General features: G+C 37.2%; 1 protein-coding gene across 1 annotated transcript in view; it reads right to left on the bottom strand.

The window, feature by feature from the left end:
- Positions 1-3,958: 3,958 nt before the first annotated feature.
- Positions 3,959-13,999, bottom strand: part of LOC104402144 (chromosome unknown open reading frame, human C8orf34) — a gene marked incomplete at both ends in the record, with an annotated part of 11,311 nt that continues 1,270 nt past the window's right edge. Inside the window, 2 exons of the mRNA XM_010009938.1 lie at positions 3,959-4,052; positions 9,314-9,807. Of these exons, the coding sequence (XP_010008240.1) occupies positions 3,959-4,052; positions 9,314-9,807 (588 nt within the window). The remainder of the gene's footprint in view (positions 4,053-9,313; positions 9,808-13,999) is intronic.

Raw genomic sequence — 13,999 nt, 5'->3', positions numbered from 1 at the left:
AAGAAAAAAATAATTTTTAGCCACACCACTCAGTGTGCCAATGACTACAGAAACTGACATGCCTTAAGTGCATTAGGGCAAAGGAATGTATATATGCATATATATATATATATTTAATATGTATTAACCAAGTAGCAAGTTCACTGAGAGTCTGTGTTATTCACCTATCGTACATCTGACACATTGACTGACTGCAGGTAGGGATCCTCTGTGTAGAAGACTGTGAGACCTGGGGAATCCGTTGTGAGGGTTACTTCTTGAGTTAGGCACCCAAGAAAGCAGACGCAGGCTTTTTGGCATGTTGGGACTACAGATAGTAGGTTAAATTACACCAGAAGACTGTCTGTCTTTTCAAGGTTTTTGGAAGCTAGTGATGCATTAGAAATTTCAAACCAGCAGTCTTTGTAGGACCTGTTCTCAAGCGAAAATTATACACCCATCTTTCTCTGTCTGACATATGGTCACAAACTTAATTAAGCACATAAAGAGGAAGTAAAGGGTATGCTGAAAAAATCAACAATGCTTCTTAAAAGTTTTTCCTTTCTGCTGCAACATAACAAATCTTTTAAGCTGTAATCCTTTATACTCTGCTATACAAGTGCCTATTTGATTTCAAATTTTGACATAATTTGCATGAAGCTTTAAAAATTATTGACTTGTAGCTATCTTTGGATCTTGCTGATAAGGATAAATTCTAAAAAACCTGTCAGAGAACCTAAAGTATTTAGAAAGTAAGGTCTGATTTACAAGAACTGAGAATTTAGATCTCACCTCTATATGAAAAGATGTGTGATGTCTTATGTGTTTTGCAAATGATGTTTATTGGAAGACGCTGGAATGCCAGAGTGACACCATTCTTTTCAGCTACCACTGGCTTTGAAAATAGCCTCTTTCAACTTTTACATCTGACTACATTTGAAACTGTTATCCCAATTTTTTTTTCTTAGAGAACACTAACCAGCAGGTATTCATTTAAAAGAACTCAAGGTGACTCACATAGCTTCTCTTTTTCAATTGTTAGTTTTCCCACCACTGAAAACTAGCTTTACACCTGGCTGCTATTATCTCAAAATAGTCAAAGAATGTGGTAAATATTATCCACATACAATTTATTAAAAGCTGAGTTGAAGAACAGGTGTTGCTATTGTGAAGATTAATTTTGCAGCTCTTCTGTTCAAACTCATAAATTATGAACTCCTGGGCCCTCTCAACACTAAATCACACACACAACATCCGCACAGATTTATTAACTTTAGGGTGAAAAACGACGTGTAAACTTGCCAGCTGCTCTGCCTACAAGCACTGGCATCAGCAAGTATGCCAGGCCCCTTACTGTCTCTCCACTTTGAAACTAGGAATTGGCAGCTTCTCTCTGTCATCAGTCGCAGTTCTGTAATTTCTGCTTTTGTTCTACTCCTTTAGTTATAGCAGAAGAAACAATGAACTACTGTAAAGGGTGGAGCAGTTAACTACACTACAGTTAACTGCACAGTCAACGTAGGTTCACAAAAGGAAAGTCCTGTTTAACTGATTTGATGTCCTTCTACGGTAAGGTCACATGCCTAGTAGATGAAGGGTAGGTGGGGGATGCAGTTTTTCTGAATTTTCATAAGACATTTGGTTAATGGGATGAAATTTAACAAGTCCAAATGCTGGACCCTGCACCTAGGATGGAGTAATGCCAGGAACAAGCATAAAATGGGAGAGGAGTGGCTGGAAATCAGCCCTGCAGAAAGGGATGTGGGGGTGCTGGTCAGCAGCAGGCCCGATGTGAGTCTCCAGTATGTCCTAGCAGCCAAAAGGCCAAACCACATCCTGTGGTGCATTGAACACAGCATCACCAGCTGGGCAAAAGAAGTGATCATCCTGCCGTATTCAGCATTGGTGCAGCCTCATCTTGAATACTGTGTGTAGTTCTGGACCCCACAGTTTAAGAGTGAGAAGGGTCCTTGAATATGCAGGGCAACAGAGGAGGGGAACAAAGCTGGTGAAAGGGATGATGAGAATGTCCTTTGAGAAGTGGCTAAGGACTTTGGGTTTGCCTAGTTTGGAGATGAGGCTAATTGCAACCTCAGTGCTCTCTACAGCTTCCTAAGGAGGGCAAGTGGAGAGATGAGCTCTTCTCCTTGGGATGCAGTGACAGCATGCATAAGAATAGTTCAAAGCTAATCCAGGAGAGGTTTAGGCTGGACATTAGGAAGCACTTCTTTACCAAGAGGGCAGTCAAATACTGAACAGACTTCCTAGGGAGATGGTCAATGCCCCAAAACCATCAGTGTTTAATGACGCAGTTGGATAATGCTCTTAACAACATGCTTTAACTTTTGGTCAGTAACTATAGCTTACAGCTACCTTTTTTCCTCCTTTGTTCTTGCTGCCATCAGATTCAGGAAAAAAATTGTTATTATTTAGGCAACGGTCATCTCTACAAATCTGGTGGTAGAACTGAAACTTTTATCTATAATTTACCACTCTGTCACACTGGGCAGTGACAATGATCTACCAGGATTCTTGGAATCCTACAGCATAGGATCTTGGATGCTCAGAATTCCCCACACCTGTGCAATTCAGGCGCAGCAGCTATAAAAAAAAACATGCTGTGCATCTGATGTGTTCTGAAGCATCAGTCTCCCTGATCACATAATTAGCACTGGTCTATGTGCTAATTATGTGCCAGCCTTACCAACATTAGTGGGATTGTAAATTCATTACAGAAAATAGAGAAGAAAATTCACATGCAGAGAAAAGGCAAGTACTGGGCTCTCCCTTGGGCCACTTAAGGTGAGATTCAGCCCAAAGATAACTGAAAGGTTCAGGCGCAAGTCAAACTGAACTTTACTGGCTTTGGATCAAAATCAGCTGGACACAGAACTTCATTTTAACACTGTACTAGTGTTACAAAAAAACTGGCACATGCTTTTCAGGATCTCACTGTGCAAATTGAAATTTCATATTCAAACCCTGGGCTATGTATGGACTTGTGAAACTGGTATATGAATAGAAAATTCTCCCTTTTTTATGTGGCACAATTTAAAAACATATTCTCTTTATTATGAATCATTAATCCCTTACACAACTGTACCATTCTGTGAAGAAATCAGCTTTTTCTTAACTCTGCATGTTTAAAGCAGTTTTAGAAGAAAGTATTAAGTTTACTAAACATGCTGGTTGAATCATACGTTCTTTTCATGTACATTACCTAAAATGTGTTAGGATATGGTTTGCATATTCACCCTTGCAGATCCCAAAACTGCTGTGAATTTTAAAAGAAAAAAAGCAAAACATGTAGCATTTTTAGAAAGGTTGTTTACAAGTACCTGGTAGGCAGACAGAACTTGCTACAGTTTGAATGTATTGTAACTTAGAGCATGTTGCTTGTTGTTGCTTGTCTGTCATTTAGGTTATGATCCTTCTGACCTTTGCTTTCATGATTAGACAACTGCTTCAAAGAATGTAGGATATTAAGGATTACTTGTGTGATTAAGAAATTTTTTTTCCCATACAGAAGAATTCAAAGGAATGCAGGCAAAATAGAGGTAATGCAGTCAGAAGCCTGAGGAGGAAGCCACTGAGGTTTTCTTCAGAGCTACTGGGGTTTTTATGGTGTTGTTTTGTTTGGAGATTTTTTTTGTGGGTCAATACAGATTTACTAAACAGAGTATCTATTTCAATTTCATGCTACTTCTTTGGAACAGCTACTTTAACACATCAGAACAAATTGTTTCACTTAGCTAAGTGAACTGGTCTGTGATCATTTTGTCATTGTTCAGTGACTGTAGGAAAGCTTATGTAAATCAATCCTCTAAATTTCAGTCCTCAAACAAATGAGTAATTGGTACTTAGAAGAAAAGCTCCTGTGAGCAGCATGACATCTTCACAGGATTTGAAGACACGAAAAAGAGAAGTCAAAATTTCGAGGGTTTTTGACATATTATCTGGTCCTAACAAATATACTTACATTTGTCTTGGTCACCTTCCACTCCTTCACTTTCTGTGTCACTCGGCAATATCCAAGGTTGATGAGCAAGCTGAAGCTGTTGTAAGAATTCATCCTGCCACAAACAGATCTATTTTAGATAAAATTACAGAGAATGGTTCTATATAAATGCAGACTGTAGCAAACACTCTAGCCTCAATTAAACAGAGAGGAGGAAGCCTTTAATAAAAAATATCTTGCTGTGAAATAATAGCAGAATGTAGAGGATATGCAGGCTCCCTAGATTTTTTTTTAATTTAATGCTTATTTATTTATCTATTCCAAAAAAACCCCAAAGGTTTCTTTAGCTATTTATCTGCTATAGCCATAGATATATACATATTCATCTTAAGAAATGCAGCACCAGAGCAAAATCTTAATGCAGGTATTTCATCTGTCCCTGCAGGTCTTGAATTATGTCTAGACATGTCATGCACAATTTGCTTAAATAAGGTTTTGATTTGTCAGAACTTTCACTGTCTCCAATCTAGGAGGAACAAGGACCTGAAACTTGATTTAGAACCTATGGTTTTATTGGAGAAGGAGAAAGCCAGGGAAGGAAAAATGCTATGGAAACTTTTGTCTCCAAGATACCATAAAACTCAAAGCATCAAAATATAAATGTTTTACACAGTTAAGAATCCATATGCAGCCGAATATATTCTTTCTAAAATGTTTTACAATTGCCTGATTTTTATATTAAAAAAAATAATCTATTTATTTTTATATAATGTATATATGCACGTATATAAAAATATTTTTCCGTACTCACATATATGTATGTGAGCATATACATACACAGACTTATAAAATACTTTGACAGGTTCCTTTGCAATATTCAAGGTGAGAGATAAGACTGGAATCCATTTTATTTTCCAAAGCATTTCAAACATGCAAGTCTAGTCTCTAAAAGAGAACTTAAGCATTGGTCAGATATCGTAAAATTACTGGCCATATTCTTGTAAGTATCTGAAAACAAAGAAGGGTAATAGCCCTGTCTTCTTTTACACCAGCTAAAAACCAGAATCCGCATGTTCTAAGTTAAACTGTATTGCACAATGCTACAGCATTATTTTCATTGTCAGGCTATCTACCTGGTTTATAAACAGAAACGAGGCTTCTTTTAATCAGTTCTTGGAGACCAAAGGCTGTTCGATCAAGATGTAATTCTCTGGGAATAAATTATTGATTCCATTAGTAATCTGTGACAAAAAAATCCACAGAGACTGCTGCCATGGCCCAACACTAAGCTCAGGGAGGAGCTCCAGGCCTTAATGCATGAACTGCCATTTCACATGTTCAAGAAGGTTGCTGACCACAGCACTGAACTGGGTGAAGTGTTTTGCTTCATGGAACAGGATTCTTGCAGTAGGAGAGAGTGGCTCTCCGCACTGATCAACATGCTTTTTAATCTTTCAAAATCCCAGAGCAAAGAACTGATCAGGCAGCAGAACAGAATGGAAGGATCTGACCCAAAAGAGAGTCCTCATCACATCAAGTTATGCTCTATACTCCAGTAAGTAGGAAAAAAAACTTGTGCTAATCAATGCTATATTAAAATAACCTGAAATTTCCTGCTGTTAACTATGACAGACCAATAAAGATTACTGAATACCACTTTAAACTATCTGGATAAATAAAGTGATTGGAAAATTCCATGTGTTCGGAAAATTATATGGCAAAGAAGGGAGTCAGAAATATTTTCATCTCAACAGCTATTGATAACTATCACGCAATTGTGTCACTTTAATGGAATCCATCCTAAAGAGATAAGCAGGATTCAACATTCCCTTGTCAATTTATACAAAACACCAAAGGATAAGGTAATCCATAGAAGTATTTCTGCCAAATGATTTGGAACCCTGATTTATTAGTTTTATAGAGATAATAAAACTATTTCTCTAGGTAGCATTTCTTAGCTATAATTCCATTCACTCTTGAACAGAGCAGATAATAAAACACATCTGTTAGAACTTTGTAATATTATGTGTGCCAAGAGGCAGGAACTCATCCACAAAATCACCATCATTATAAGTCTTGAGCATTAAAAAACCCCTAAACATTCTTAACAGCTGATATGTTAAGTACTTGCCAAATTATTTAAGATTTGTACTAAAACAAGATTAAATCATCCTGAGTTACAGCATGAACATTACTAAAACTCTGAATTATATTTATCAGTAATATTTTTGCATTTTAGACTTACTATGTTGGTTTGAAGCACACTACAAACTAGGAAACATACATAAGGCATTGAGAGATAATTTAAAATTCCTGGTAAATAAAAAAGTGACATCACACTGTGTAAACCCATGCAGATTCTGAATTCTTTAATTCAAGCTCCTTATGGTAAAACATGCTCCTTGTAGTCAGCAATGACATCCTTTTCAACTGACTTATTCTTATCAAATATGTTTCAAGTCTGTACTGGTTAATTCCATTACCACTACCTAAGAGTAAGGCAGAAAAATTATTTGCAAAATCTCATCATAGAATCTTCTGTAGGATTGGTAAGATAACCACGGTGCATTCACATCTAGTGGAAATTCACAGTTCACACAATAAGGCTAAGAAGAATAAAGACAATTTCCCTTTTTTATTTTACTGGTTTTAAACGGGAAGAGGATACAAAACCTACAGTGAAAGCTGCAAAATCATTTACAGTATCAGCCTTGAGTTTTACATGTTTGTGATCTGTCAAAGTACAAAGTAAGAACTTCTCTTATCCCAGGCCACCTTTGACTTTTTAAAATTTGTCTCCATGGTCAGAGAGAAACCGTGACACAAGAAAATACAATCACATGGCCACAAATAGGGGACACCTCTAAGACAGCAAAAATTGTCATTGGACAGAGATTTGTCTTGGGTATGTTCTGTATAAACCCACTTCTCTAAGTGACCAGAAACTTCAGTGGGCAAGGATAGCTTAAAACAGTTTCCAAAGCTTCTAGTATAATACTCCAAAGATGAGCCCTGGGAGAAGCAGATTGGCCAGACCTCCATCAGCTACTTTCTGACATCCAAGCGCCTTTACAGTATGGCAGAGGAAGATCTTTTGTATGAATGTGTCATATTAGCAGTTTTGCCCTTGGAAGCAGAGCTAGTCCCAAGATGAGTTTCCATTAAGTCAAAGGTCACGTGTGCTTGTCAGGAAAGGATAAATAGGGTTTGAGCTGGGTCATTAGCAGCCAACATACTATTGTACCCAGTGAGCAAAGAGTAAGAAAAGAAATTGTCACAGAGGATAAGACCCTGCATAGAAATGATGAGATTTAACACCAGCTTTACAGTGGGCTTGTTGGATGAAACTAGACATGCTATTCTAACTGTAAAACAAGGTAATAATATTGCTTATTTCTTAAAGTTCTTGAGACATAAATATACATATATAAAAGTATAACAGGACACACTGTAAGAGCTATTAGCAAAGCTTGGGATTTGGCAAACAGAAGTAACAAGTCACAGCAAATTAAATGGGATTCATTGCTATTATTACTGTAACTTCAGAAAGGCTGTGGAAGAAAGCATTTTTTATTGCCTGCCTTGTTACAGGAAAGATCAGAAGTGATGGACAGACTGGATGTCCCTTGGTGTAGATGAAGTGCTCATTAGATGGCACTTTCAGGAGTCTATACAATAATTTTAGTCGGCATCCCATGACTACGGATCAGTTAAGAGCACGACTTCTTAAAAAGAAAGAAAGAAAAATAGGAGTGAAGTACTTAGTAGGAAACAACGAACAGTTAATTTCTTCCAAACATTTTTAGTTTAAAATGAATTTAAATTCTCATTTTCTGGTACATGAGAAAAATTCTGATCCATGAACACACCCACCCCTCCAAACAGGAGACAGAGGGGTTCAGTTTGTCAAAAATGAAATTTGTTTCAATTACGTATTTTTTTTTCCATGGAAAACTTCTGGTTTGAAAATGTACCAACTGTCATCAACTGTCAGTGAAGATACTTTCAACAGAACTATAGTCACCTTCAGTTTTCATATCCTTAAGTTGAATATCCAATTCTAGGTGAAGATGTAGCTTGAGTGATGGGATTAGAGCACTGCCACTCAAACACCAAAATGAGGATTTATTTTCCACCACCAAACTTAAGTAAGATTTCCTCCACATATTCTTCAGTTTTAGTCATCTGTGCCTCATTTCCTTCCTTTCATACTAAATAATGGTGGCCATATACTTAACTGCAAGATTATACCAAGTATCGAGTCTCTAATTTTTCTATAACCATCTCTAAGCAATATTACTAGAAACAACATCTTTTTAATTTTTTAAGAAGTCATTAGACTGATAATACATTGTGTTGTGTCACATCCAACAGAATTTTAGAACAAATTATATTTCTCAGAAACAGTTATCTAAAAGTATGATATTTTTTTCACTCTCGGAAAAAACTCTCCAGGCTTTGACAAATTGATTACAAAGAGAATGGTAATAAATGGTGGGATCCAACTTAATCCACCATGAAAAAACTAGCAATCTGCACATATATGTCCTTCTCAAGTCAGTATAGAAGGACTGGCATTTCCTGAGAAGAAACTCACCTTTGTAAGGCATGTATCTGAGATAGACAGCAGGGCTATTCTTTCACAGGTGCTTTTATTTCCACTGCCTACGTACCGAAGTTATCTTTAAGGCAGCTAAAGTTAGCAGAGGAGTATCCCACTCAAAATTGACAAGGTACTTTAACTTTCTGCCTTGTTTTAAAGACTAATCCTATAAAAGTGATTAATATGGGACAGGAAGTTTTTATGCTCTGAATCAGCCTAGTTAACATGCACATAGTACTAGACAGTGATTCAATGATATTGGACATTTTCTTATTGCACTTCAGTTTTGTGTTTCAGAAAATTTGTTCACTCAGTGATGCCTAACTTATTATTCCAATGTGTCCAAAAAGTGACAGAAAAAAGCAGACCAAGGAAATATTATGTATTGCCAGTGCTGCAGGAAAAAAAATGCCCTGGAATCATAAAGATAAGATAAAGTTGTGTTTAATATTCCAGAGGTACACAACTCTTAGAAACCACACGGCTAATAAAACTCCCATACATTGTACAGGCAAAACCCTACAGAATTCATGGAAGATTTGAGGGGCATAAGTGTTTCAGTATGATTCCTGTAATAACCCTAATATTCTCTAATCCGTACCTCTCAAAGCTGAGCAGCATTTCCTTGCTAATTTTCTCTTTATGTTTCAAGTTATTTTCAGAGTAGTAAGTTACATTAGGTATACTGATGTTACGTCAACATAAAACACAATCTAGTCTTCACATTATAGCAGCTCTTAAACATAGCAAAAACATTAAATTGAAAATCTTACTTCTGATAAACTGCTTCTTTGAGTAGTGACAGTTCCAACAATGTCTCCACTCATTTGCACTGAAAGCCCTGAAGCAGCGCTGAGGGTCCTCCCCATTTGGCTCTTAGATGTCAAAGATCTGCTTCTTTGCATACTAATGAAGCCTTCCCTATTTGCTTGGTTGCCAGGGGTAAGAGGCCGTGACAGCAAGCTATTTGGGGTCACAGGTCTGCTCCCTGGAGTTGATGGCCTGTTGGTTTGTGTACCAGGCGTTGGAGGCCTGCTGTTTGCAACACTGGAGACCTGTGTTCTGCTGTTAGTGGGCAGAGGCGGTGATTTGTTTCCTTGGAGCTGAATGCTCTTCCCCATCTGAGTTGTCACCTGAGGCCTTGGATTTTGGCCCTGCGTAGCTTGAAGATTGCCTTGATGGTCAGATGTAACTAAACTATGATGTTGGATACTAGGGCTTCTTGAGAGCCTTGCTTCTTCCCACAGTGCTAGGTCCTTCTCAATATCTGTGCACACACACAAAAACAAAAAAGAAAATAACGAAATAAACTCATTTTCTGTTTCTCTCTGATTTAAAACTTGTATTGATTTTCTCCAATATAAGTGACAATCTGAAGTTGTGCATAGATCTATTCACCCTTAAAATATAAGGCATTAGAATTAATATTTCAAATGTCTGACAAGCATTTGCTCAAAGTTTATTTATATTTCATTTACTGCAAACACAGCTATTCCACAGAAACAAAATATTACCACTTAATTGAACATCAGTATAATCCATAAAAATCCCTCTGATTTCTTCAAGGTTCTCTCTCTGTGGCTTTTGCAGTTTCTCTCTGTGGTGTTGCCTGTTTCTCATTAGTAACAAACCAAGATGGAGCAGTGAGCTAAATCTGCCATCCTTGGCTGCAGTGAAGAGCAATCCAAAACTGGTTCAGGGTGACACTATTGCTTCTGGCCTTGCTGTCTATTGCCCAACCACAACTCTGGGGGAAATAACCTCTTGAACTCTGCCATGTCTGGACCTGTGATCCTGTTTGAATCTAAGTTTTGTGCTCAGGCTTGCAGTCAGTGCCGGAGCGGGTGGAACATTTAAAATACAAGGAGAAAAGTTACACACCATTTGGTGGTCCAGTCCTTACCCCTCACACAACCATAAGGAATAAAATCCTATTTAAAAACAGATTAGGCGTAGCAATGAAAAGTATCTTTTGAATTCATTTAAATCATAATAATGCTTCTAATGAATTAAACCAGATACATCCAACAGTTAGGTAAAGGAAGCTGGAATTTAGGTTACCATTGCTAACATATTGAAAGTCCTCACAAGTAAAAATGTCAAACTCAAGGAACAGTTTACTCAACTTCATTTCATCTTACACAATTGCTATCAATTTTCACTCTCGCTGGCATGAACTCTACTGTAACTTGTTTCTGATAGGGACAGTTGGTTATCGTTAGAAAAGCAATGCCACTTCCCATTAAAATGTAAAGTCACAGTCACAGAAGCTGTAAATCAACCAGCCTCTGCTGATTTAAACACCTGGTGTGTGAATTTATATAAAATAAGCATTTCCTTTTTATTTTGATAACAATAATTTCAGGTTCTAAAAGTCCTAAAAGAAGCAGATTTAAATTGCATGTTGGAAAATCAAATTTTCTTTCACTTGTGTTTACCAGTAGGTATAAAAAGAATGCTGTATGTAAAATTAACATTAACTTATTTTATAATAACATCTTGAAAACAGGAAAATAAGCTATGTCAATTTCATGTTACCAGTCTAATACAAGATATTCTGCACATTTCAGCTGCTATCACTAGAAAAGCTGGTAAAACTGAAATAGTCGCAAAAGCCTCAGATGAAAGTGTCTCTCAACTCTTTAAAGATTAAGTAAGTGCTTTGCTGTTAGCAAATTTCAAAACAGTCATTGTTTCTAGCATATAGTTAAGAACATTTCTAATTGTTACCTTGCTGACCTCTTAAAATTGTTTCCATTTTGAAATAATTATGTCTTGAAGTACTTCTCCACTATGCTTTTAAAAAAAATCAATACACATCACTTTGGAACTTGTAAGATGTCTGGCAAAAATTCAGAGGCCAATAAATGACAATGTTGGTTACCTGATTTAAACCAAATAAGGAATATGTTCTTTTAAATATTCAGCTTAGCCTATGTCTGCAAAATTACAGACCTCTAACTTTCTCATGATGATTCAGTACGCTAAGAAATTATCTGAATATTGAATGATTTCATAAGAGTTAAATAAACATTTTGTTTTGGCTCATGTTTTCTTAATTCCATATAGTAATCAAGTCTGCAGATAAACCAATTATCCTAATCATTTCTCCACATAAAATTAACATGTTTCCATAGCATAATTATTGAATTTTATTTAGTACACATCCTCTATTTGATTTTGCTTCAATATCAGCTTTTCAACCAGAAGGAATACCTTTACAGTATTATCTGATCCACAGTAAATACCAGAATTGAATTACAATTTACGATTTTTTAAATCCCTTGTTAATGTGATTTAAAGGAAAAAAAAATGCAGACAACAGAGCAATACAAAGGCATTTTACGTTCATATCAGGAATACCAGTATAAGGATGCAATTCACAATGTGCTTATAAACTGTTTATGCATTTAACAGATCTTGTTATAAAATTTATTCCAGAAGTATCCAATGACCACAGAATCAGTGCAACAAATAAAATTGCAAGATACTGGAATTAACTACCAAAAAAAAATATATCCTCTTCTTGCCACAGCAGCCACAGTAACGTAACAGACTGGATCTTAGACAAAAGTATTAAAAGCCGTATGTAGAGAAGGAAAAGAAAACTAACTGCTTCAATACTTGATTTTGTAAAAATGCTTCTTTCAAATATTGAGGTACTGAGGCTGGCAACCACTGCTAGTCCCTAATTTAGGCACAGGCACCAAATTGTTCCTTATTTTAGGAGTGAATTTTATCCAGCACGTAGTCCCCAAGCGAAAGCCGGGCTCCTTAAGGAGGTGTATGTGAGACAGGAGACTACATTTCATCATTACACAGGTAATCCAAACCATAATTCAGACACCTAAATGCCTGGATAGGCAGTCATTTGCTTAGAATTAATAGGTTCCAGTGCACTTGGTAAGAGAACTTGAACAGGAGACTTGCTGATATCAGAGACATTGGAACTTTTGCAAATGTACACAGCATTATTATCTGAAGTCTTCTGAGCTGATTCTTCATGAAAATTATGTTATGCTTGTCTGTGAGGGGAATAATTGTCTCAAGCAGCACTGGTGCTATAATAGGACATGAATTATTAGGATTAGAAGGGTCCAATGTCTAATAATTGGGCTGTTTTCTTGTGAATTTCTCAGGCAGACAAAAATTACTGAATGGTAGAATGACTGAACCTCATGTTACAGCATTATTGAAATAATGTGCCCAAAGCCAAATGACAGCAGCAGCATTGATGTGAGAGAGAAGACCTTGTAGGTCACAAAACAACAGGCTGAACTGCAAAGACTAAGTGAATACAGCTAGTTAGCTTATGGTCAATTAAGTATTTAAAATTCCATATTCTGTTGAATATGGTAGTTACTACTGTCAGCTATGTCAAGGGAGATCTAAAGGAACTGCATCTTTCAGAATACACTGCATACAAGAGCAACCACGGGCATGTGACCAGTTAGGACATAAATCAAAGTAGGGAGTTCTTCACCAGGCCTCTCCTGAGTGACAAATGCAGCAACACAGGGGAAGGCAAGTGCTATTCCAGCGGCAGAGGCCCCTGTGGTACTCAGGTCCCTGCTACACCACAGAAACCTGATGACCACAGCCTGGCCTGCTGGTCCCCTGGTTCTCACTAGATCTTCCTGGCAGTTTCACCTTGGAGACAGGGACCGTGGAATTTCAATCCAGTTTGGCAGTGACTACATCTCTAATAGCTACAGTGACTTGAACCTACCAAAAAATCCCAATATCTCTGTTGTCAGAAACAAAAAACGTCTAAAATATCTGCATTTGCAGATAGAACAATTTTCAGTTGTTGTTCCACTACAAGGAATTTTTTTTCCTAAAGAGCTTCCTTAATTGTGTTCACAGATTTGTCTTCTGCTTTGACTTCAGCTGCAGCAGCCCCTAGGCAGAAGTACTACAGCTATACCTCTCTCTAAAGAGGATACAACTCCCAAGCCTTTCACTCCAGTATTATTGGTAGGATTAATGTCCAAAGTCTTTTAGAAAATCACACTGAAAGTGGGAAGTTCTCTGTCTCACTCTCTAAGTGTCCTGAATCTAAATTCAGGTTAGATAAATTTCACTTCTCCCTCCACCTTACATATACTGCCTTCATGTTCCAGTTCTGCATCACTTTTCATATTCTTACAAAACCCAGATTTCACCACATGGCTGTTGTGGTTTAAGCCCATCTGGTAACTCAGAACCACACAGCCATTTGCTCACCCCTCCTTTCCCGCCCACCCTCTAGGTGGAATGGGGAGGAGAACTGAAAGAATGTAACCCCATGGGTTGAGATACGAACAGTCCTGTAACTGAAGTATAATATAAAAATACTACTACTACTAATAATAATGATAAGAGAAATAACAAGGGAAGAGAATATAAAACTAAAAGGGGAAAGAAAACACCAATAGCCAGCAGTGATGCCCAATACAATTGCTCAGCACCCGCTGCAT

The sequence above is a fragment of the Nestor notabilis genome, unplaced genomic scaffold, assembly GCF_000696875.1.
Source record: "Nestor notabilis isolate BGI_N333 unplaced genomic scaffold, ASM69687v1 scaffold15562, whole genome shotgun sequence".
Taxonomy (NCBI): domain Eukaryota; kingdom Metazoa; phylum Chordata; class Aves; order Psittaciformes; family Psittacidae; genus Nestor; species Nestor notabilis.
This window is presented reverse-complemented; position numbering and strand designations above follow the sequence as displayed.